The following is a 25,153-nucleotide window of genomic DNA, read 5'->3' on the forward strand; positions in this document are numbered from 1 at the left end:
CACAATTTAAAAAAAAACAATGTTACTACACTTTCTTAATAAACAACAACTACAACAACAAATGAATTCATTATAACCGAATATTGTACCTTCTTACCTGAACCTGTGTGTGTGTGTTTGTGTTTTAGGTATGTAATGGTGTAGCAGATTGCCCTGATGCTGGAAGCCCCTCAGATGAACAGGACTGCCAGAGTTGGGGCCCATGGGGCCCCTGGAGTCCCTGCAGCCGCTCTTGTGGATCTGGCATTATGAGCAGATACAGACAGTGCCCTGTGGGGGAAATGCTTACGCACTGCAGGGGAGATGATATGCAGAGACAGCAGTGCTACTCCACAGCTTGTCCTGGTGAGAGCCTTCACTTTTCTAGTATGGCTTTTTCATCAACATCATCATCATCATCATCATCATCATCATCATTGTTTTAACAATACTATGAACAATTAGACAATATTCATTAAACTCGGTGTAAATGTGATGTTAAAATTACACTTGGGATTAATTAGGAATGCAGTTATAGGTAATTATCCACTAGGAGTTTAGGAAAGACACAGAAACACTATCAGAATTTAGACATAAATGAAAGTATAGACAGTGTATCAAGATTTAATTTAATTTTAAGTAAATTATATCAAACAAAAAAAATCTGCTCACATACAATTAAAAAGGACAAGATGTAATAAAGGATTAAACAATAAGTATTTAAAATGCATTTATGACATGAAGTAAGGTTATTTGTTATGTGTATTTAAAATTTATATATATACAGTACAACAGGCTCCCCATGACCCGAGGTAGTTCGGGTAAGCGGTAGAAAATGAGTGAGTGATTGAGTATATATACAGTACTGTGCAAAAGTTTTAGGAAAGTGTGAAAAAATGCTGTAAACAAAGAATGCTTTCAAAAATGGAAGTGTTAAACATTTATTTTCATAAATGAACAAAATGCAGTGAATGAACAAAAGAGAAATCTAAATCAAATCAATATTTGGTGTGACCTCCCTTTACCTTCAAAACAGCAGCAATTCCTCTAGGTACACTTGCACACAGTTTTTGAAGGAACTCGGCTGGTAGGTTGTTCCAAACATCTTGGAGAACTAAGCACAGATCTTCTGTGGATGTAGGCTTTCTCACATCCTTCTGTCTCTTCATGTAATCCCACACACACTCGATGATGTTGAGATCAGAGCTCTGTGGGAGTCGTGCCATCACTTCATGCTGGTTTGAAGGCAAAAGGTAGTAACACCAAATATTGATTTGATTTAAATTTTTATTTTGTTTGCTCACTTTGCATTTTGTAAATTGACAGAAATAAACACTCATTATTTATATTTCTGAAAGCATTCTTTGTTTACAGCATTTTTTCACACCTGCCTAAAGCTTTTGCACAGTACTGTATATATATATATATATATATATATATATATATATATATATATATATATATATATATATATATATATATATATATATATACATTGAAGGGCCATTGAAGGTCTAAACAAAAAATGTAAATATTGGCACCCTGATAATGGAGTTAGAGTTAGTCTGTGCTTATGGTTCTGCAAAGGCTGCCTTTGTGAGCTTGAACTTTTTTGAAGATTTCCTTGGGAATGTAGCTAAATAAGAGTACAAGCATTCAATTTTTCATAATACTCCATCATACATGTTGTAAATTTGTATTTATTTTATTTAAATATAAAAATGAATTTCGTGTTTTTGTTGTTGTAGTAAAATGATAAACTATTGATCATTTGCTTTGACTTGACATGTGGATGTGTGTTTGTCGAGCAGTCGATGGCCACTGGTCACCCTGGACGACATGGTCTAACTGCACTAAAGGTTGTGGGGGAGTAGAGATCCGCAAAAGGGTGTGTGTTCCACCACAGAATGGAGGTCGAGCATGCACTGAGCTGCCAGGAGACACTGGCCTGAGCACTGAGATCAGTGAGATTTTACACACACACACACACACACACACACACACACACACACACACACACAACAAAGTTTTACCAGCAATGATGTAAATATCGGCTTATTGTCATCGCACATATAAAACACAGTAAAAAGTAACAATTATCAATGTAATGACTATGCGTACATTAACTTATAATCTTATAATAAATGCTTCACTAACATTAAAGTCTACAGTTACTTTTACAGTTACAGTTATTACAGTTAATAAAGCCCTCATTTCAAGACCCATTACATGTTATCTGATAGAAGACAAGAACTTACATACATACAAACTTACATACAATGTATTTTAATCTTACGTACAGTACCTCTAAATGAATATCATTGATTAAAATGTAATTAAACATAAAAAGTGCCATGTGTTGAAAATCTTTACAAACTATTAAGACAACATTTTTAGTTCATGGTAGTTAGTTAATTATGTGCTTTAACATATTATTTAACATAGTGATGCTAAGAAGTGAAACCTACGTTAGTGCTCGGAAGGAACATTGTATAAATGTCTAATATATATTTATTATTTATTATATTTAAATACATTCTATTTTTATTATGTGTGTATGTATGATGTTAGTTTGTTGTGGAAATGTGATACAAGGAACTATGGAAATACTTTTCATTCCATTACATTTATGTAATATGTATGTGACATGAAAACAAAAAAAAGGTAATTGAACCTTTGTTCAGTTTCAGTACCATTTCTGACTCCGTTTAATGTGCTTATGTTATTATATTTTGAACATTAATCTGTAAGCCAGCTGCAATAAGGCAGCAGTGCTTAAAACTGAGAGTGAAGTGTACTGATGGCAGAAGCATCTCTTTTTTTTTAATTCTTTCTCCTGTTTTTGCTTGCAGAGCCATGTCCTCAGGATAGATGTGCTAATGTTTCCTGTCCTGTTGGTCTGGTATCACATGCTTGTGCTCCTTGTCCTTTGACATGTGCTCATATATCAAGTGATACATCCTGTGATCCCAGTGCTCAGTGTTTCACAGGTAAGCTGAACTGTATGTTGTTTTTTTGGTGTTAATTCTGGGGGTTTTTTTCACTTTGTGTGTGTCTCTCTGTTCTAATCTTCCCTTTTTCTGCTTTATCTCACATTATCTGTTTCGTTAGGTTGCTGGTGCCCAGAGGGGAAAGTGATGAACCACATGCAGCAGTGTGTGCTTCCAGAAGAGTGTGTGTGTGAGGTGTCAGGGTTGCGCTACTGGCCGGGTCAGCAGGTCAAGATGGGATGTGAGATTTGTAGGTGTGAGAGAGGAAGGCCGCAGCACTGTCAAGCCAATCCAGAGTGTTCAGGTACACACACAGACACAGACACACACTTACACTGTAACTGAATTATTCACAGAATTTTTCTCCCTCATTTGGCCTAAGACTGTGTGTGTGTGTGTGTGTGTGTGTGTGTGTATGTATGATATTTCAGTTCATTGTGGATGGTCATCCTGGTCCCCATGGGGTGAGTGTCTGGGTCCATGTGGAGTACAAAGTGTTCAGTGGTCCTTCCGCAGCCCAAATAATCCGTCCAAACATGGCAATGGCAGACAGTGCCGTGGTATTTACCGGAAAGCTAGACGGTGAGAATTCCTGCAACAGATCCTCACACTTTCAACTACACACCTTTAGTCTCTTAGTCTCACTCAAAAAAAAAAAAAAAATTATATATATATATATATATATATATATATATATATATATATATATATATATATATACATATATATATATATATATATATATATATATATATATTACATGGCATGAAATACATTCCAGCTGTTATGTGATGTGTATTAAGAATAATTAAATAATTAAGAATGAATTGAAATTGAAATCAAGTAATCCAGGTAAAGTCAGCTACTACTCCACTCTGATCTTATTTTCCACACTGAGTATTAGTATAGTATAATATGGTATGGTACAGTAGAGGTGCTTGTTTCATGTATTTTCACATATATTCATTTTATATGTGCATGTTTCTTGTGTGTGTTTGTGTGTGTTAGCTGTCAGACCGAGCTGTGTGAAGAGTGTGAGTACCAGGGACACACGCATGCAGTGGGTGATCACTGGAAAGAAAGTAATTGTCATCTTTGCCACTGTTTACCCAACCTTAAAGTACAGTGTGCACCTTTCTGCCCGTATGCTACCACTGGATGTCCAAAGGTGCGTCTGTGTATAATTCTCAAACAAGGCTCTTTGTAGTGATTATATGTTCATCTGTTCAGATACCTGGGGATTTTATTCAGAGGAGGATAACATCTGGTTTACATTGTATGCTTTTCTCTTCACACGTTGATTGTGTGCTTTGTTTCTACAGGGTCAAACTCTAATACCAGGGAAAGAAAACAGGTGTTGCTATTGTGAAGACAATGGTAACTGCCCAACATACTATAGTGTCAAGTGAAAATTTAGATTTGAATGACAACAATGTGTAAACTTGCTATTTGTTAACACTCATTTTAGCCCAGAATGTCAGTATCATCACAACAACCCCAGCAGCTCTGCCGATCACTGTTGAGTCCTCCAAGGCACCAGAGGTCACACCATTTATACCAACCTTTCCTCTTCCGCCCGGAGGTCAGTTAAAAATAGTATGAAAACAGTCATAGATATGATGCTAATTCACATGATTTTAATTTACATCCACTTCACTTTCTCCATGTTCTTTATAGATGAGTGTTGGTCAACGTTGGGAGTGCAGTCTCTACCTACCTCCAGTTTTAGTGCCTCATCACAGCAGCCTGGTCATCCAGCCTCCGCAGGACGTCTCCACTTTCATGACCCTCAGAGTGACCTGCAGGGCTGGAGCCCTGACCCTGAGGAGTATAGGGAGCTCCCTCCATCTGCCCCTCATGCCCATACACACCACAGCCAGGCCCCTTATTTGCAGATCGACCTGCTTAGACCATACAACATCACAGGTGTGTGTCATAAGGGGTAAATATACACAGTTGGTGGAATAAACCAGCAATGTTTGTTAATTAATGTAATTAAAGCAATACTCCAATATCCACCTCATGTGTTATGACATCTGCCTCAAACCACATTCCTATGGTCTAATGTTAATGTGTAGCCCTGACTGATGACATGATTCACTGAGCTGTAGTAAAAACGGTAATGCTTAGACTGCACCTGTCCTGTGTGGTTTAGGATTACTCACTCAAGGTGGTGGTCAGTTTGACACGTTTGTGTCCAGTTTCTACCTGCAGTTTAGCACTAACGGCAGCCGGTGGTTCACCTACAAAGAGCTCATCACAGACGCTCGCCCTAAAGCCAAGGTAAGTGTCTTTATAGAATTGTAGGAGAAAGGCCCAAAACAGTAAAATAAATAGGAAGCAAAAATAAACAATAGGAACTAACTGATATGCAATCACCAAACACGATTAGAAACAACAGAGAAATACATAAAATCATAGAAATACAGGTGAAGAGCTTCAGTTAATGTTTACATCAAACATCAATATTGGAAAAAAAATGTTATCCCAGAGACTTTAACCCTGACATGGTTGTTGGTGGAAACTGGACTGCTTTGAGGCTTTTAGAAGCTCCTGAACTAGGATTTTCTCCCATAGAGGTGGAAGCCAAAACGTTTTCTTGATGAAAGAAACAAGTCAGAAGAGAATCACCATATAATCACTGTTTTGTACGGTGGCTGGGAAGTGCAAAACAAATTAACAAATCCGAAAACACATTAACAAATCCGAAAACACATTAACAAATCCGAAAACAAATTAACAAATCCGAAAACACATTAACAAATCCCAAAACAAATTAACAAATCCGAAAACACATTAACAAATCCCAAAACACATTAACAAGTCAGACAACCCGGAAGCGGTTGGTATAGTTTGTGAATGGAAACTTACCATCGTCGGACGAGACACCTTTCATTCACCTGTATATCTTTAATGACAGGTGTCTTGTCCAATGATCGGTAAGTTTCCATTCACAAACTATACCTACCTCTTCCGGGTTGTCTGAATCGGTCCACGAAACACATTAACAAATCAGAAAACACATTAACAAATTCGAAAACACATTAACAAACAACAGTCTGCCGCAGGGAAAAGTTGGAATGGATGGATGGAATGGATTACTGTCGATTACTGTCGATTCTGTTATTTCCTTATATTTAAACGGAGAACTTTACACATTACACATAAGATTCCATACCTGTATATCTTGAGTGACAGGTGTCTTGTCCAATGATCGGTAAGTTTCAATTCACAAACGATACACTACCGTTTCCGGGTTGTCTGACTTGTCGTTGTGTTTTCAGATTTGTTAATTTGTTTTGGGATTTGTTAATTTGTTTTCAGATTTGTTAATTTGTTTTGGGATTTGTTAATGTGTTTTGGGATTTGTTAATTTGTTTTCAGATTTGTTAATGTGTTTTCGGATTTGTTAATGTGTTTTCGGATTTGTTAATTTGTTTTGCACTTCCCGGCCACCGTAGGTTTGAGCTGACAGAATGGCTACAGTACCTCAAATAACCACTACTAGCATTGGCAGTGAGCAGAAAAGCATCTTAGAATATATATATAGTGAATATATCACTATATTGAAACTTGAAGTGGATGTGCTACAACAACAGAGAAGTACATCAAGTTCTGCTAGTCAAGAACTGGGGTTACAGTGGGCACATGGTCACCAAAACTAATAGAAATGTTCCAATATATTCTCATCATTCACCAACAACCATGTCATGGCTAAAGTGAGACCCTTAGAAATTGTTTCCCAATTCTGTGACAATTAGTGTTACATATAAAGTAGAAGGTGATTGTAGGTTGTTATAATTTGATTGGTGATGATTGGGATATTAATTATTTTAGCATGTAAATTCCATTTAAATTCTATCCAGATTCTGTTGAATAATGAGCTATCTGCAGGTTTTCCTGGGTAACCACGATGATCAAAGTGTTATGCAGAACAGACTGGAGAGGATGGTGTTAGCCCGGTTTGTACGGGTGCTGCCTCATGACTTCCAGAATGGCATTTACCTGCGAGTGGAGTTGATGGGGTGTGGAGATGGTGTGTACAGCTCATTTCCCTTTTGTTGATATGTGTAGCAGAGCAAAACATAATGTGCAAGTTCCACCTCTGTAATCTACTCATAAGTTCTATTATATTATTTTTTTTTCTTATGTAGTAGTAGTATTTGTATTGCTGTTTATTATTAGTATTATTATTCCAACTTGTATTTTTTTTTATAACACTTCAGTGTCAATTTTCTTTCACATTATCTCTCAGAGTATGAGTGGCTGTCTACTTCTGTCTCCACGGCATCACTACGCATTTTCATTGTGTTGTCTTACTCTGAAATTTCTTATAATCTATAGGGTCTCAGCCGTTCACTACCCCAAGCTCCAGAGGTTGTCCCAAGGGTCAGTTCTCATGCCCTCCTCCAGGGGGCTGCATTGAGGCTGCACAACGTTGTGATGGGTTTCCTCAGTGTCCAGATGGAGCTGATGAGAGAGACTGTGTCTCTAAAACGAATCGTACTCATGTCACACCAACACCTGCTCCACTCAGGACGCCTAGTATGGCTAGTGTCACGACAGCAAGTACACCAACAATCACACCTGTAAGACATAAAACACAATGTGCTCAAAGAATAATAGTATAAAGAAAAGAAATCATTGAAAGAGATCATGCAGTAAAAAAGATTAAATTCTGGAGAAAAGACCTTGATTCTATGTAAATGCATATTAATTTGCAAAGCTAATAGTCTACTTTATTTTGCATTTGACTAATGCTTTCTCTCTCTCTCTCTCTCTCTCTCTCTCTCTCTCTCTGTATTGTCTTCTTTCTTTTCTATAGCATGAAGAACCTGGCTATCTGGGTAAATACGATGCCGAACAACATTTTTATTCCTTTCTACTGATGCTTTCAACTTTAGTCTATCTATCTATCTATCTATCTATCTATCTATCTATCTATCTATCTATCTATCTATCTATCTATCTATCTATCTATCTATTCATTTTAATTTGCACTCTAAGACTGAGTTGTGTGGCTGTGACAAATCTCTTCTGTCAGTTATTCTGTGACACTATTTATATGTTTTCTAGTAACTGAACTATATAACTGTCTTAATTATACTAACTGTACCTCTTTTACTATATGGTCAAAAATGCACTTATATAACCAGGAGATTCTTTCTAATCTAATCTAATTCTTTCTAATGATCATGGCATAAGTTGGACATAAGTTTATATATACAGTAATCAGTCAGTGCCACTTTAATAAGAATCCCTGCTCCACAGGTAGCTGCTCTTCTCCTCTGGGCCTGGAGGATGGCCGTGTGCATTATGGTCAGCTGACCGCCTCTTCATCCAGAGAGAATAATCCAGCCGACACCGGGCGCCTCAACATCGTACCTAATGTGTGAGTGTCTGGGCAAGTATAGTGGGAAAAAATTACACATGGTAGGGGATGTGGTAGCTCAGTGGTTAAGGTGTTGGGCTACTGATCGGAAGGTCATGGGTTCGAACCCCAGGTCCACCAAGCTGCCACTGCTGGGCCCCTGAGCAAGGCCCTTAACCCTCAGTTGCTCAGTTGTAAGTCACTCTGGATAAGGGTGTCTGCTAAATGCTGTAAATGTAAATGTGTGAATCTGTCAGTAAACGGGTGCCTCCATGGGAAATAATTAGACCCAAATGCATGGATAGCAAAAAAAATAAATAAAAAAAAAAACCAGAGAAATTTATTTTAAAACAACAGAACTACAAACACATAAACATGAAACCAATGACTGAAAACAGGAAACAAAATTGAGAGACAAAAGACAAGGACTCAGCAAAAACAAACACAAGACAACAGGTATAAATAGGAAAAGTAATCAGAGAAACATAAGGAACATGGAACGGAAGTAAGGCTAGAGCCGCGCAAAGACAGGTGAATATGAACATAAACAAAGACACACTGCACAAAAACATAACACACTGCCAGAACGCCCCCTAGTGTACGAGCAGAGCATTGTCCAAGCAAACCCTGACACCAATCTGTCTGATTTGAAAGAACAAGTCTGATCTTGTTTCTGTATCTTACATTTTGTCTGTATGAAGTATGGACAGTACATATTGCAAATTTTCCTGCTGTGGGACTAATAAAGGGATTATCTTATAAAGCCAAGAGTATACATTATGTCATTTTGGTAAATCCTTTTTATAAAATTTTATATTATTATTAGACTAATTAATTTGATTATATATTGCAGCACTGTTCAATTCTTGAATCTTATTGGACATGCTGATTAATTTTCTATAAAAAGAAATGATAAATGTATATTAATGTACTCCTTCTGATACATTACAATTACTATTATAATGTCTATTTCATTAAACATTCATGCACAGAGTCTCTAGTGTCAGCTCTTTATAGCTGTAAATGTAACTGTAAAACAACAAAAAGTACAATACATTGCTGTTTTTGTTGTTTGTTTCACCTTTACAATTGGAATTGTTGGCAAATTGTTGTGGTATAAGAGGAAGTACATGCTTTAGAACATGCATTTAATAAAAAATAATACTTTATATGGGAAATAAGAGTAAATAAGTATTATGTTGTCCAGCTTTGTGTATCACCCTGTCATTGATCATTCCATGTTTTATTTCTTGTTTAAGGATAACTTTTATATCTTATAGGTCATGGTTTGTATTTTGGCCTAGGGTTAGGGATTTTATTTTCAGTAACTGGTAGCATTTTGTAATATTCTCCAAGTAGTTTAGTGATGGAACCAGGATGGAGCCCTTTACCAGGAGACCCCCAGCCCTACATCCAGGTGGATTTTCTGGAGCCAACCTGGATATCAGGGATAATCACACAGGGCAGTGAACGCATGTGGGGCTACTTCTCCAAGTACCGTCTGGCCTTCGCTCTGTCTGAGAACCACTTCATGGACTTTACTGAGAGTGAAGACAAAGGCTCAGCCCCAAAGGTATAACATAACTATTAATATTAAAACAAAAAAGGTCATATAGTGTAAGGCCTATTTATTAATTAGCATGCATTGACTTCACGTTTGTTGACAGATCTTTGAGGTGCGGATGATAGGCAGGACACCTGTTACACGTTGGCTGGGCAGGCTTGTGAGAGCTCGTTACCTGCGGATTATACCAGTGCAGTACCGCCACACCTTCTATCTCCGAGTGGAGATCCTGGGCTGCAGAGGAGGTAAGCATTGTCTCTTCTACATAAATAAACAGGGAAAATTTTAGAATTTCCATTTTATCATCATTTGAGATAAGACCTTTCAAGGTTAATTCCATGTCCATGAATTTATATGTCAAATCAACAAGTGAATTTAGTGACCACAGCACCTTCTGGTGTTGGCATAGAGACACAGAGTCTCTGCGACTTGGACCATTCGGACTGTGTGAGTGGAGAGTGTGTGCCTATATCAGCTGTCTGTCATGGCAGGCCTGATTGTGCAGATAATATCATTCAGGCAAGCTGTGCTGTGAGGTGTAGTGTATGTCTATAGTCCTTAAATGTCAGGAAAAAAAATCTGACTATTTCAGTGTTTCTGTAAAACAATATATTATTTAATTGCCATTTAATAGCTATGATGTGTGATGTTAGATAGATTAGAGAAGTGGGTTTTATGTCTCATTGCTTCTCTAACAACTGTTTAGAAAACAGGTTTAGATTTGGTACAAATTTAGATTAACTTAAAGAATTTGCTTGGAACTGTCTGATCCTAAAAAGTCACCTAGGGTTAGGGTTAGACCTTCCCCATATGATTGGAACAAAGATTGGCACGCACAGTTGTTTGGGCTGTCTTTTATATGCTGTAACAGTACACTTTCCTTTCACTGGTATTCTGGGTTACAAACATGTGCCAGCATGACAATGCCCTTATTCTCTTAGACCAGTCCATAAAAGGCATCGTTTGCCAAGGCTGGTGTGGAAGAATTTGAGTGACCCGCACAGAGCCCTGACTGAATGGAGTGATGTGACATACAGCAGTATGGTGACCCATACTCGGAATTTGTTTTCTGCATTTAACCCATCCAAAGTGCACACACACAGCGGTGAACACACACAGCGGTGAACACACACAGCGGTGAACACACACAGCGGTGAACACACACAGCGGTGAACACACACCCGTAGCAGTGGGCATTTATGCTGCGGGGCCCGGGGAGCAGTGTGGGGGGGTTCAGTTTGGGTTAAGGGCCTTGCTCAAGGACCCAACGTAGATGTCTCAGCAGCTTGTGGGCTTGAACCCCGACCTTCTGATTAGGAACCCAGCGCCTTGACTGCTGGACCATCACGTCCTCACTAAACCCTAGTCATGTTATTTAAGAAAAAGTTATTTAAGAAAAAGTCATGTTAAACCCTAAGTCATGTTATTTAAGAAAAAAAAAAACTACAACATCAACACAATTTCAGTTTGATATAAATGCAACAATTTTGTGTTCTCTTCACCTTTAGGCACAGTTCCCACTCCAGGATTGCCAGGTTTATGGAATCACACAGTAACACCAGGAAGTCCTGGTTACCGGAACTATACATCAGGATTACCAGGGGTTCACACCAAGTCTCCACAAGATGGCAGTCCGGGAGTGGCAAGCGTTTCACCCACTTCTGGTGTACCTGGTATTGGCCCTCAAGGACCAACTGGCCAGCCAGGTATACATATATAATCTATATATAATCTATTCTAATGATAAATAATGATATTTATGATTAGAATGGTATTCAGTAGTTTAATTGATATTCCTTAGCCCATAAGTTAATCAAATGGATATGTTTAACCTGTAGCAAATATTATTTATAGGACTGTGGAACATAACAACGCCTCATGATGGTGGTTTACCCAGAGTTCTGTGCATAGAGGGCCAATTTTCCTGCAAAAGCTTTGGCTGTGTAAATGCAACACTTGTGTGTGACGGAAAAAAGGATTGTCCAGATGGCTCAGATGAACACCACTGCGGTACATATATTCACAAAAAAAGTCACTATGCACACTTCACCTAAAAAAAAAAAAAAAAAGTTATTGAACCGTTTTTTGTTTTTTTTTGTTAAATTTCTTTTAGTGATACAGTGTACTGTATATTCTCTCATATCTCAGGTTCTTCCACACTCCCTCCAATAACACCTACAAGGCGCCCCCTGGTGCCAAGCCCCTGCTCTGCCAAACAGTTCACTTGTAGCAGTGGAGAATGTGTGCGCCTGGAAAAGAAGTGTGACCTCCACAAAGACTGTGCTGATGGATCAGATGAGACAAACTGTGGTAGGTGCACTATTACAGCAAGCACAAAGTTGTAGAAACTTGAATTTTTATCATAGCACACCTCATTTTGTCTTATCCAGCATTTTGTTTGTGCTTTGCATTGTTACTTTTGTTGTTAAAAAAAGTTTTTTAATAGTGCATACTGTAACAGTTTTATACACTATACATTTAAATTCAAATTTCTACTGTCTAATTTGTAGTTTAATTGCTTGTCATTGTTTAACCAAAGTAAAAAAAAGGTATTAAATTTAAAGTGTATATTCCTGACAAGTAGTACAGTGTTTCTCTTCTACTAGTGCTTTCTATGTCTTTGCTCTGTCCTGCAGTGGACTGTGTGATGTCTTCGTGGACAGCATGGAGTCAGTGCAGTGTATCATGTGGTCTGGGATCTCTGTTCCGGCAGCGCAAGATCCTGAGAGATGCTCGGCCCGGGGGCTCCTGTGGGGGTGCACAGTTTGACAGCAGAGCCTGCTTCCTCCAGGCTTGTTCTGGTTAGGGCTAGCTTTCCAAATGAGGACTTATTCTTATTTCTTCTTGTTATATTGATTTTTCAGTTCAGTCAGTGTTAGGATGTTATTTAACATTTTTCCTCTCCTCTTGTTCCTCTATGTCCTCTACATGTCCCTCTCCCAGTGGATGGGCAGTGGGCTGAGTGGGGTGAGTGGTCAGAGTGTGATGCTGAATGTGGAGGTGGTGTGAAGATAAGGAGCAGATCTTGCTCAAACCCTCCACCCAAAAACGGAGGGCAAGAGTGTGAGGGAATGACCATGCAGACTCAGAGCTGCAACACACACCAATGTGGAACCGGCACAGACTCACAGACAGGTTTGTGAGTGTAGCAGCTGCATTTAACCCCATTAAGCCACTTATATCACAGAAACAGCATATGCATAGATCAGCATTTTTTTAAACCATGTGCATTCTCCATGACACATTTTCCCTCCTTGTGATTTTGGGGCTATTTATTAAAATATAACCACCTTGAACTGGCCTTCTTGTATTTGAGGCATTTTTTAATCAGGTAAAACAAAATTTACTTTAATTATCAGCTGAACAAACATTCTTGCCTAAGAAAGAATAGATGTTGTAGAGATGTTCATTCATTCATTCATTCATTCATTCATTTTCTACCGCTTATCCAAACTACCCTGTGCCTATCTCAGACGTCATTGGGCATCAAGGCAGGATACACCCTGGACGGAGTGCCAACCCATCGCAGGGCACACACACATACTCTCATTCACTCACACACTCACACACTATGGACAATTTTCCAGAGATGCCAATCAACCTACCAGGCATGTCTTTGGACCGGGGGAGGAAACCGGAGTACCCGGAGGAAACCCCCGAGGCACGGGGAGAACATGCAAACTCTACACACACAAGGTGGAGGCGGGAATCGAACCCCCAACCCTGGAGGTGTGAGGCGAACGTACTAACCACTAAGCCACCGTGCCCCCCTTGTAGAGATGTTAAGAAGAGAAATTTATTGTTATGAAACAGCATGTCCCCAATTAGTAAACAAGTTACTTATTACATTGATAGGCATAAACTGACAAATATAAATTTTACAGAGTTTATCAGCATTGGTTAGACATTTATCTGCTATTTGGGTGTACATCTTTGCTCTGCCATTATAGACCTTAGGGTTTGTCTGTGTATAAATTTCTCTGTGGCTGTGAGGTGTTCTGATAGTTGTAGTTTGCTGTAGGCTGTGCTACTGGCCTGGTGCTGGTGACAGACGCGGACTGTGCTGCAGGTCGAGTGGAGCCATGCCCTTTGACCTGTTTGGACCTAAACTCTGAGAATAACTGCTCCTCCCACTGTATGACAGGTACCACTGACTTAACAAATACGTTCTGTTATATTTCATGGCATCAGTAAAACCTTTTTATAGCATCCATTTTCACTACTGTTACTGCTGTTGCAATTTGTTTTTCCAGGGTGTCGTTGTCCAGTTGGTTTGTTCCTTCAAGATGGTCGATGTGTCAATGTTAGCAAATGTGCATGCTTATGGGAAGGATCAGTGCTTCAACCAGGGGAAGATGTCATCATAGACAACTGTACATTTTGGTGAGTGATGCTACTCTTAATTTCTTTCACCTAAAATATCTAGCAGAGTTGTGACCAAACTTATTAATGTGTTTATTCTGCAGCATGTGTCAAGACGGCCATGTCGCTTGTGATAACTCCAGCTGCATCCTCAAATGCGACTGGTCAGCCTGGTCCTCATGGACCTCATGTGACAGCAGCTGTGGAATAGGCATACAGCAACGCTTTAGGTAGAATGAGCTTATCCAAGTAGAACATTTGTAAATTATTTATAAACTCTTTATTAAATTATAATTATCCCTCCCTAAAGGTCAGTTCTAAGTCCTTCTGAAGCAGTGAATGTAGACCCATGTGTTGGAGACTCTACAGAAGCACGGCAATGCTACACACCCTGCCCACCAGGTCAGATTCCAGTGATTTATAATTATTATTTGCTACTTCTGCTATGCTTAGCTTGATAAACTTAACTAACAATGGTTAGGAACAGGAATCAGGATATGTTAGAGGGATTATGTGCAGAGATTGTATTAATGTATTGAGTATGTCCATGTACAGCCAAAATTGTCAAAGGGTCAAACACAGAAACAGCCTTATTTATACATATACAGTTTATTTCTTTCAGGAAATTGTATTTTAGAGACGTTGACCTCTGCTGGTGAGGAGGTGTAAATTCCTGAGCTGGGGGAACAAATCATTATGTTACTTTTTATAGCATTCTTTGGAAGTTTTATATACAGTACAATGATCTGTACAGTATATAAAAAAAAGTAAATCAAATTCTGAAGTCCACTGACGATATATATGCTAGCCGTTATTTAACCAGTTAAGTGCCATCATTAACTATAATACAGCACTATAGTTGTACATTACATTTAGCAGACACCCTTAACCTTAACTTACAATTTATTTCAATTTAAACAACTGGGCAATTGCGGGTTATGGGCCTTGCTCAGGGGCCCAGCAGTGGCAGCTTGGTGGACCTGGGATTTGAACTCATTACCTTCTGGTCAGTAGTCCAACACCTTAAACACTAGGCTACCACAACGTACAATGTACATGGCACGTTGTATATCGTAGATATAGGAATAACAGTAATCGGCAAAAATTATATTTACCATTCACATTTATATTGAACTTTTATTTTGTCTGAAGTTTAGATTTGTCTCTCTCTAGCATGGTCTTTGTGTAATAGCTCATGAAGCCATAGGTAAGAGAGTAAAATCTAGGATAGTGGGAAAAATAATGGGATGTCAAGAGAACATGTGGAAATTTCCTTTCCTATACATTCTTTATTAGGCTGCAATTATAGATTGTACAATAATTTGCAGGCCATTTTAGAGTTTTCTTAGGCATTACATACATACTACAATGAATTACCTACTTAATTACATACTTCAGTATATAAATCATTGCATACTATATTATTTAAAAACGTGTTTTATTATATAGGTTGTAAAATGACATATTCAGAAGATCTTTAAACAAATAGGTCACCTAGATCAGCTTCTTGTGTAATAATCATGTGATAGCTATCAAGCGTGTAAACCGTTACCACTTTTCATTTCCTGTTTCATCATTTCTAAAAGGCGCTCCATGGAGTGAGTGGTCTTCATGGTCTGAGTGCAGTAAGACATGTTTCTATCATGTGGATGCTGTGGGAATCAGACGCCGCTTTAGGAGCTGTAACCACACTGACGCCGCCTCCTGCTTTGGGGATGGGGAAGAACATGAGCCGTGTAACACATTACACTGTCCAGGTATATACAGATATGCAGATTCTCAGAATCATAAACAAATTGTACTGAAGGACTTTTAATACACAATATCTTATCGCTATAGTTATCACTGTATTGACCATGATGTGATATTTATCTGTTGTTTTTATTGTATTCATTTGCCTCTGCAGTACATGGAGGTTGGTCAGAATGGTCAGCATGGTCTGACTGCTCATCTGAGTGTGATTCTGGGGTTCAGACTCGAGAACGTTTCTGTAGTTCTCCTCCACCTCTGTATGGAGGCAGCAGCTGCGTTGGACCTCATATACAAACCCGGGACTGCAACTCCCAGCCCTGCACAGGTTTCCCCTACACACCTCTCGCTAACAAAAATACTGCTTTAAGCTAATTTCTGAATATTCCTCAAGTGGAATAGAAACAATCATTTTTCACATAATTAGATGAAACCTCATGTGCAAAAGTAAATGTAAATTTATGAAAATTTCCAATGCATGAAAATATAATAAAATGTCACTCACGTCAAAGAATATCATGAAAATTGTTTCAAAAAATATTACTATTAATACTATTTCATATTTATTATGCTTTATGCTTATCTATGACATTTTGTACTTTTGTTAACTTTAAAATTTGTACTGTAGCAGTAAAACCACAACAGACCATGACAACTTATCCTGGTTTTACTACTGGTTTCCTTGATTATTTATTTATTTATTTATTTATTTATTTATTTATTTTTTTATTTTCAAGAATAAAAACAGTTTAGGAATGCATCAAAAGTACTTGCATTAATCACAAAATATCCATTGTTTGGTTTACTGCATGTATTTGCAGACGTGTGTCCAATTGGTATGAGCCACTTGACTAAAGAGCAGTGCCAGGAGCAGGGAGGAGCATGTCCACGTGTGTGCCTGGATGCTATGACTGCGGTGGAGTGTGCCACAGAGTGCTATGATGGCTGCTACTGCTCCCCAGGCTACTACATATTTAACAACTCCTGTGTGCTTCTCAACCACTGCCCCTGCTACCACCAGGGGGTGCTCTATCCACAGGGTTCCAGTGTACCATATGATCCCTGCAACAACTGGTATGTATTCTCATGCTTTATGTAGTCTTGCTTTACTGAGGATCTTTAAAATCGTTGACGGCTATTCAATTTTTAGATTCTATTCAAAGTCATGTGTCTGCTTTACGTGTTTTTGTGATTTTATGTGAGCAGCACTTGCATTAATGGAGAGATGCAATGTGGCACAGCTCCCTGCCCTGGTGAGATGGATTTTACTTTCATGCCTTTTCATAATTGCTTTACAGTAATCTATACACCTTGCCATTTGAAATGCTTCTACATGTCAGTTCTTTTAAATGCTTCCAGTTGATTGTGGTTGGAGTGAGTGGACATCCTGGAGTTCATGCAGCAGGACGTGTGATGTTGGCATCAGGAGGCGGTACCGCTCAGGCACCAATCCTCCTCCAGCATATGGTGGCCTTCCTTGTGTTGGCGACCGTGCTGAGCTGGACACATGTAGCATCTACCCTTGTAGCGGTAAGTCTTTAAGAGATTCTAAACAGTTTATAATAAACTATCACATTTCATTTATTGTCCCAGCTGTGATGTTTATATTAATGCACCTGTTTTAATATGTTACTTGTATGGTGGTTGTTCCACATTAACAGAGTTGCCGATTTGTGATTTGTGTTTTTCTAGGTGCAAAGGGCCCATGGAGTGCATGGTCTGAGTGCTCAGTGCCCTGTGGTGGTGGTTACAGGAGCAGAACCCGAGGCCCTATCCGATCTCACGGCACACCGCAACAGTTTAGCGCCTGCAACCTGCACCCTTGCAGTGAGTACACATACACAATAATAAGTGTGTGCACAGAACAAGTGTGTATGTCTCTAGTGTGTCTTTACCCCTCATGTGTGTGTGGTAGGTGATGGCAGTGGCTGTGCTGGAGGTCAGGAATGGACATCGTGTGTGAAAGAGGCATTGCTCTGCTCTGATCTAGGAATCGATAATAACGTCAACTCCACCTGCTCCCCAGGATGTCAGTGCCCACAGGGTTCTGCACTACAGGTGTGTAAAGTGTTGCTTTGGATATTTAAAATTCTGGTCCATGCCTGTCTGATTGCGTAATCATATTGTGTGTCCTTCAGGATGGTAGGTGTGTGTCTTTGCCTCTGTGTCGCTGTGATGTAGATGGCGAACAGTATGAGCCTGGAGCTGTGGTCAAGAAAGACTGCAAGAACTGGTAATGATCTCTTAACAATTGCTTTCATTTCATTAACTAGGATTAACATTGTTGTCAAATCAAATCTCAAAATTCAAGCTGAAGTGAAAACTTTTTGACATCTCTGGTTGTTTTCCATGTGTATGTGAATTGTATATGAGATGCTCCCTTCAAGTTACATAAGTGAAACATTAGGATCTCATTCATGAGAGATGGAAAAAGATGGTATGTGACATTGTGAAAGTTACTGGATACGTCTGTGGTAGTGACACCGGAACTCCTTTTTGTAAACAGGAAAGAAAAATTAGGTTTTATTTATTGACTATTATTGTCTAAAATCATTGCTTCTCAAAAATCACCTTATCTTACAGCACTTGTGAATCAGGAAGACTTATAAACTGCACCCAAGTTGAATGCAATGGTAAGATTTACCTTGGGTTTTTATGTTCTACCTTCTGAGTAATATTATGTACTTGGTCTTTATAAACGAGTGGCTATTTCCATGCAGTGGATGGCGGCTGGACAGACTGGACTCCTTGGAGTACATGTTCAGTGTCTTGTGGTACCGGTCTGCAGTCACGCTATCGTTTTTGCTCCAGTCCTGAGCGTGCTGGCGCTGGACTGCCCTGCCTTGGGCCAGACCGCCAGGATCAAGTCTGCGTCCAGACAGCATGCAGCCGTGAGTGATCATCCATGTGTGAAATTACACAAGCTTTCAGACCTATTCTTGACAGTAGATAGAAAGCTGCAATTTAAAATGTCGCTGGTTTTGTTAAAAGGCAATGGAGGATGGAGCGAGTGGACATCCTGGACAGAGTGTACCAAGTCTTGTGGAGGGGGCATACGTAGCCGCCGGCGTGAATGTAACAGTCCAGCCACTGAGGGAGACGGAGACTTCTGTGAGGGTCTAAAAACCGAGCTTGTGGCCTGTAATGTAGAGCACTGTCCAGGTACATGCTATTATCATTTTTCTTGTTGTAGAATGGTGTGTATGTATGTTTTGGCTTGTTTATATGTTATAGTAGATGTTAACTGTGTGTTGTGTTCACAGTGACTCAGTGCTCAGACATTTCCGGCACTGTGTTCAGTAGTTGTGGACCCTCGTGTCCACGTACCTGTGATGAACTGAGTGTGAGTACAAGCGCTTATCAAACACAATAATTGCTTATTAATTCTTAATAAAACACCACTTGGCTGAATTGTTATTTTCTTATTGTTTATAAGTATTTATTATATACTTACTTGAGTCTTGTGCTGACTTCGTGGGCTTTTTCAAAAGCTTTATTTATTTATTTATTTTTTTATTTAACAGGCTGAGGTTGCACAGAAGAGCATTTCACCTGATTTGAATTTTATTCAGTTCATTTGAAGCTTTAATCTGAAGGCTTTACACACAGCCTATGCAAATGTAGGGAACATTAAATGATCAACGGTTTTCCACTTTTGGAAAAGTTTACTGCAATTAATAGAGCATGAATAGGTGTTTATTATCAAGTATGGTGGATGCAAATAAGCTTTTTCATTGGTTAACACAAATATATTTTTTTGATTGTGCTAGACATACGAATGACTACATTCATTCAACAAACAGTTCAAATGGTGTCATATCATAAACACAGAATTGATACGCATCTATGAAAATTTCAAAACTTCTAATTGTTTTTTGCTTTTGTTACTAAAAAATAAGAATAAAAGAATAAATGCCAATTCAAAGAATTTTGATGCCACCTTGAAGACTTGATGTAAAAATTACGTAAAAGTTTTATTGATTACTGTTAAATATTGTGCTAATTTTGATTATGATGATTTTTCCACAGCATTGTGAGTGGCGTTGTGAACCTGGCTGTTACTGCATTGATGAGAAAGTGTTGAATGTTAATGGTACCGCGTGTGTAGAGACAGAGCAATGTCCCTGTCTGGACTTGATCACCGGCCAGCGCATCGATCCAGGAGAAACAGTACTCGCACCTGACGGGTGTAACAACTGGTGAGAACAGTGCTATAATATGAGTGGTGTGTGGGTTTAGTAATTAATGACATCTTTAATTCTTTCACAGTTTCCTACTGTTCAATTAGTTTGTTTTGGTGTTTTTCCCTTCTGCAGTACATGTGATGGAGGAAAGCTCACATGCAGCAACAACCCATGTCCAGGTTTGCCGAACAAATTTACTACTGTTGTTTTTAACATGTATATGCTGATACCTTTACGTTAAAGCAGTTTGTAATTCTATATAAAAGGTACAAGTATTTATCTTATTAACGATAACTAACCACACCCCTTCTGATGAAACATCTCTATGTATGCTATAAAACCTCCTTTTAATTGAAAAGTCACACGTGGCATGATTGTAAAGACAGTGGCATGATTGTAAAGACATTTTGTTAGGCACCTCAAATACTTTATGAAACATTTTAGAATTACCTCCAAATTTCAGTCTCAATGACACACAATGAGAAATTTCAAATGAACGTCAGAGAAACAAGGTTTTTTCTTTTTTTTTTTTAATCTCCATTTCTCAGTGGATGGAGGCTGGTGCGAGTGGTCCAGCTGGACTCCGTGCTCTAAGACGTGTGGTGCTGAGTGGGTTTCTCGCTACAGGAGCTGTACTTGTCCTGTGCCAGTGGCAGGAGGGGCAGCATGTCTAGGCCAGCAAGAACAACACCAGGGTCTCGGCGTGCAGATAGAAAAACAACCCTGTCCTTCAGTCACCTTTTGCCCAGGTGACACATGCATCATGTATTTCATTAACACTGATTACACAGGTGGGGGGCACGGTGGCTTAGCACGTTCGCCTCACACCTCCAGGGTTGGGGGTTCGATTCCCGCCTCCGCCTTGTGTGTGGAGTTTGCATGTTCTCCCCGTGCCTCGGGGGTTTCCTCCCCCGGTCCAAAGACATGCATGGTAGGTTGATTGGCATCTCTGGGAAATTGTCCACAGTGTGTGATTGCGTGAGTGAATGAGAGTGTGTGTGTGTGTGCCCTGCGATGTTCCAGGGTGTATCCTGCCTTGATGCCTGATGATGCCTGAGATAGGCACAGACTCCCCGTGACCCAAGAATAGTTCGGATAAGCGGTAGAAAATGAATGAATGAATGAATGATTACACAGGTCAATTTTTAAGGCGTGAGTGGAGAGAAATTCGGATTTTTCAAATTTTTTGTCAAATATTTGTCCATTTTTTTCAAATTTGTTCATTTTCGCACATTTAAGCGAATAGAAAACAAATCTGTTGTTTCCTTTCCTAATTATTTGTTATACACTACTGAAAAAACTGCAGTCTAGCTAACATTACCAATTTCTTTAAAAATCACATCCGACCTGGACCCATGATAACCACTATGATAAACCATGATAACCACCATGATAACCACCATTTCTATGTAAAAAAAAAAAAAAAAAAAAAAACTGAAGCCAAATTCTGGTGTGTTTTCAGTGGCATTTAGATGACTTGCCTGTAGATCTGTTACTGTGACCTGTAATGTGAAATAACAGAACAGAGACAAGAGACAATTAAACGTTTACTACAATGATAAGGCCAGAATTCAATTGAACTCCACATCAGTCTATGATATAAATTGCTGAATCAATAGTCTGTGTTAATAGTCTACCCTATGTGCATAAATACTGTATGAACCTCAACTATAACCATGGATCTTGTTGACTATGGGATTTTTATATGTTAGATACAGCTTTCTTATTAGAAACATTAACATTGTTGTGAGTGTTAATTTTTTTTAGGTATATTTTCTGGTTAGTTAAGTGGAAGGTCCTGACCCCTTTGTGTATGCTTCTCTCTTTTCTAGTCCATGGTTTATGGGGCTTGTGGAGTGAATGGTCACAGTGTGATGCATGTGTGAGTGTGTCTGTCAGGAAGCGAGAGTGTAACAGTCCCCCTGCGAGATTCGGAGGTCTCCCATGCCACGGCGAGTCCATCCAGAGCCGTGGTTGCCATGACAACCAAACCATCTGCTCAGGTCAGTTTTCCTCATGCTCGTGTCCTATGTACAGTGCAGTGTGAAACAAATCAGAGATCTATAGTCATGTAATAATATTTTACACACTCAGTGCTTAACATTCAAGTATGTTCCATAATATAGGATCAAATAAATACTAAATACTGTACACACATAAAGAATTAACATCTGGGAGGTGACATATTTCAGGTTTGTTCATTGCCCCAAATGCCCCATCTTTCACTCTCTTTTCTTTTACTCACCAGTAAGATCTCAATAAGACCAAATTTAAAATGACCACACCACGACATATTTCAATCTTATTTCTAAGACTTTTTTCAGACAATACCATATTTCCTTTGTTAAATCCCAACACTTTTTAAAAATATGTTTGTTATTAGATTTAAATGAGTAAATCTCTGTAAACGAGTTGTTACTATAGAAACAATAAATCAATAGAGTGCATTAATTATTAACCTGTAATATAACTTACTGCCAGAGCCAGAGCACATTTTATTAACAACTCCTGATATGATTGAGAAGTGAGACTTCATCAGCTCTGTGATATAGTCAGTGTTGATTGAAGTACTGCTTTAAAGAAATTAATTTTATTAAATGATCGGTACACGACTCAGACTTGAATGCTGTTTGACACTATTTCAATGCTTTAAGTGTTGTATCACTTACATATTAACTCAGACTGTGAGGGCGGACAGGAGGAGTGGCCTTGTGGGAAACCGTGCCCTCGCTCATGCGAAGATCTCCATGGTGACACTGAGTGTATAGACACATCAGGGTGCAGTTCAACCTGTGGTTGCCCGGGTGACATGGTTCTCCAGGATGGCATGTGTGTGGAGAGAGATGAGTGCCGGTGTAAATTTCACAGAATCACTACTGGTGAGGAAAGCATTCTAGGGTGAAATCATTTCTATATTCTTTATTGTGTTGAAAAGATGTTGTATAATATTGATAGAGACCATGGGGAGGGGGAACTGTCTCTGAATGTTCCCTATTCACTCTATAGTGCACTTTTTACTGAGGTGCACACTACAATACTTCTGCATAAATAGAAGAGACTGTAGGACATAAGTAAGCATATAACATTATTAAACATTATAAATAACATTATGAATGAGCTTGTCTGAACGAGTAAACAAGCAGAAAAATAGAATTATTTGTATGTTGTTTGAGACTGGTAGAAAGTCAGTACATGTTTTTTCTCCACTTCAAGTTGCTTGGTATTTGTTAAAAAAAAAAAAAAAAAAACATCTAATGGAGTGATTTTAGATTCAGAAAAAGAATCATTAAATATTTCATGAAAGTCTTTGAAATGCCACCAGCATGTTGCACTACAACTCTCCCTTATAAAAGCTTAAAACATTTCTAAGCTATTAAGTAAGTGTTTTTCTGTTTTCCCCATAATTCAGAAGATTTAAATATTACAAGCACGGCATGGGAGTGGCCTGGCAGGACAGACTGGCATTATGCAAATTCAGGAGAGAACATCATCACAGACTGCAGCAACTGGTGACCTAAGCCTTCTGCACTTATATGTGTATATGATATTGTCAATGAGAGTGAAGTTATGAACATATGATACATATTTCTGCTCACTTGCATTTTAATTGTCATTCTTTTATTAGCACTTGTGAAGCTGGTGTCTTGCATTGTGATTCACTTCCTGGTTGTGTTGTTGACGGTGGATGGAGTCAGTGGGGTCCGTGGTCAGAGTGTTCGTCCCCGTGTGGGGGCGGAGTCAAGCTGCGGACTCGGTATTGTAATAACCCCGCCCCTCAGGGAGCTGGGAGAGAGTGCAGTGGTAGTGCTGACCAGCAGAAGGAGTGTAATGGTCATTCCTGCACAGGTGTGTAAGACTTAGGTGATCACTGGTTCTGACGTTTCAGCGTACTTAGTCGTTGAAGTTCAATTCAATTCAATTCAAGTTTATTTGTATAGCGCTTTTTACAACTGACATTGTCTCAAAGCAGCTTTACAGAACATAAACATAGAACAAAAGGTTATTATAAAAAATAATATAAAGATTAATAGAATACAAAATTCAAGATTAATATTAGATAGATTTAGTTCACAATATGTATGTATATATCCCCAATGAGCAAGTGTGAGGTGACTCAGGCAGCAGTGGCAAGGAAAAAGTTTTTTTTTTTTATTCATACTGTTATAATTTTGTTTAATGTTGTCTTGGAAAAAAAGTTTGTTCTTGTTATCTCACATTATAACAGCTAGAAATATCTTGTTCTTATCAGCCTGTCTTTTAAGATTAATCTATGAATGTTACAATTTGTTTTCACTCGAGACTCCATCCACAAATACAAAAATTGAAATCTTCACATAATCATTTTTACATGTACATGAATGTACATAAAAATCCATACATGTACACTGTCTAATATATAATTACCTATGTTAGTTGTTAATATAGAAACAGTAATGTATTTGGACGAGCATGTCGACGCTATTCTGAGAGCCGCTATTAATCAACACCTTCTGAACAGTATCTGGAATTGAACAGCTTGTGGAATAAGTGTGTTTACATGTGCAATAAGAATCGACTAATAAAAGATTCCATGTTATGACTGGTTCTATAAACAACAAATTACGACATTAAACTGGAATCAAGCTAGTATTGGAAGATATTCAGACAGAAGACATCTGAATTCTTAGCCGATAATCAGATTATTTTTTGTATACATATCGTTCCATCTGATGTGTAGATAGTGGGGCAGTAGTGGCTCAAGCGGTTAAGGCTCTGTGTTGCTGATCAGAGGATCTGGATACAAGTGCTCTCCCTTGGGCCCTTGAGCAAGGCCTTTAACCCTCTCTGCTCCAGGGGCACTGTATCATGGCTTACCCTGCGGTCTGACCCCGAAAAAGTTCGGATATGTAAAGAAAATTTTTCACTGTGCTGCAATGTCTGTCTGACAAAATAAAGGCTTATATTCTATTCTAGA

At 38.8% G+C, this 25,153-nt stretch overlaps 1 protein-coding gene across 1 annotated transcript in view; it reads left to right on the forward strand.

The window, feature by feature from the left end:
* The window catches only part of sspo (SCO-spondin), an 86,913-nt gene that overhangs the window by 28,547 nt on the left and 33,213 nt on the right, over positions 1-25,153 (forward strand). Inside the window, exons 32-75 of the mRNA XM_060869667.1 lie at positions 129-345; positions 1,791-1,943; positions 2,832-2,969; positions 3,091-3,273; positions 3,401-3,551; positions 3,978-4,137; positions 4,292-4,346; positions 4,438-4,551; positions 4,647-4,895; positions 5,125-5,252; positions 6,864-7,005; positions 7,314-7,558; positions 7,795-7,816; positions 8,241-8,361; positions 9,700-9,913; positions 10,008-10,149; positions 11,413-11,610; positions 11,759-11,914; positions 12,053-12,214; positions 12,541-12,705; positions 12,848-13,039; positions 13,926-14,048; positions 14,158-14,287; positions 14,371-14,496; positions 14,577-14,668; positions 15,853-16,023; positions 16,173-16,343; positions 16,837-17,089; positions 17,222-17,268; positions 17,375-17,545; positions 17,708-17,842; positions 17,931-18,073; positions 18,154-18,248; positions 18,599-18,648; positions 18,736-18,906; positions 19,007-19,177; positions 19,279-19,358; positions 20,045-20,214; positions 20,332-20,378; positions 20,748-20,948; positions 22,032-22,202; positions 22,881-23,078; positions 23,609-23,708; positions 23,825-24,045. Of these exons, the coding sequence (XP_060725650.1) occupies positions 129-345; positions 1,791-1,943; positions 2,832-2,969; positions 3,091-3,273; positions 3,401-3,551; positions 3,978-4,137; positions 4,292-4,346; positions 4,438-4,551; positions 4,647-4,895; positions 5,125-5,252; positions 6,864-7,005; positions 7,314-7,558; positions 7,795-7,816; positions 8,241-8,361; positions 9,700-9,913; positions 10,008-10,149; positions 11,413-11,610; positions 11,759-11,914; positions 12,053-12,214; positions 12,541-12,705; positions 12,848-13,039; positions 13,926-14,048; positions 14,158-14,287; positions 14,371-14,496; positions 14,577-14,668; positions 15,853-16,023; positions 16,173-16,343; positions 16,837-17,089; positions 17,222-17,268; positions 17,375-17,545; positions 17,708-17,842; positions 17,931-18,073; positions 18,154-18,248; positions 18,599-18,648; positions 18,736-18,906; positions 19,007-19,177; positions 19,279-19,358; positions 20,045-20,214; positions 20,332-20,378; positions 20,748-20,948; positions 22,032-22,202; positions 22,881-23,078; positions 23,609-23,708; positions 23,825-24,045 (6,544 nt within the window). The remainder of the gene's footprint in view (positions 1-128; positions 346-1,790; positions 1,944-2,831; positions 2,970-3,090; positions 3,274-3,400; positions 3,552-3,977; positions 4,138-4,291; positions 4,347-4,437; positions 4,552-4,646; positions 4,896-5,124; positions 5,253-6,863; positions 7,006-7,313; positions 7,559-7,794; positions 7,817-8,240; positions 8,362-9,699; positions 9,914-10,007; positions 10,150-11,412; positions 11,611-11,758; positions 11,915-12,052; positions 12,215-12,540; positions 12,706-12,847; positions 13,040-13,925; positions 14,049-14,157; positions 14,288-14,370; positions 14,497-14,576; positions 14,669-15,852; positions 16,024-16,172; positions 16,344-16,836; positions 17,090-17,221; positions 17,269-17,374; positions 17,546-17,707; positions 17,843-17,930; positions 18,074-18,153; positions 18,249-18,598; positions 18,649-18,735; positions 18,907-19,006; positions 19,178-19,278; positions 19,359-20,044; positions 20,215-20,331; positions 20,379-20,747; positions 20,949-22,031; positions 22,203-22,880; positions 23,079-23,608; positions 23,709-23,824; positions 24,046-25,153) is intronic.

The sequence above is a fragment of the Tachysurus vachellii genome, chromosome 5 (assembly GCF_030014155.1).
Source record: "Tachysurus vachellii isolate PV-2020 chromosome 5, HZAU_Pvac_v1, whole genome shotgun sequence".
NCBI lineage: Eukaryota > Metazoa > Chordata > Actinopteri > Siluriformes > Bagridae > Tachysurus > Tachysurus vachellii.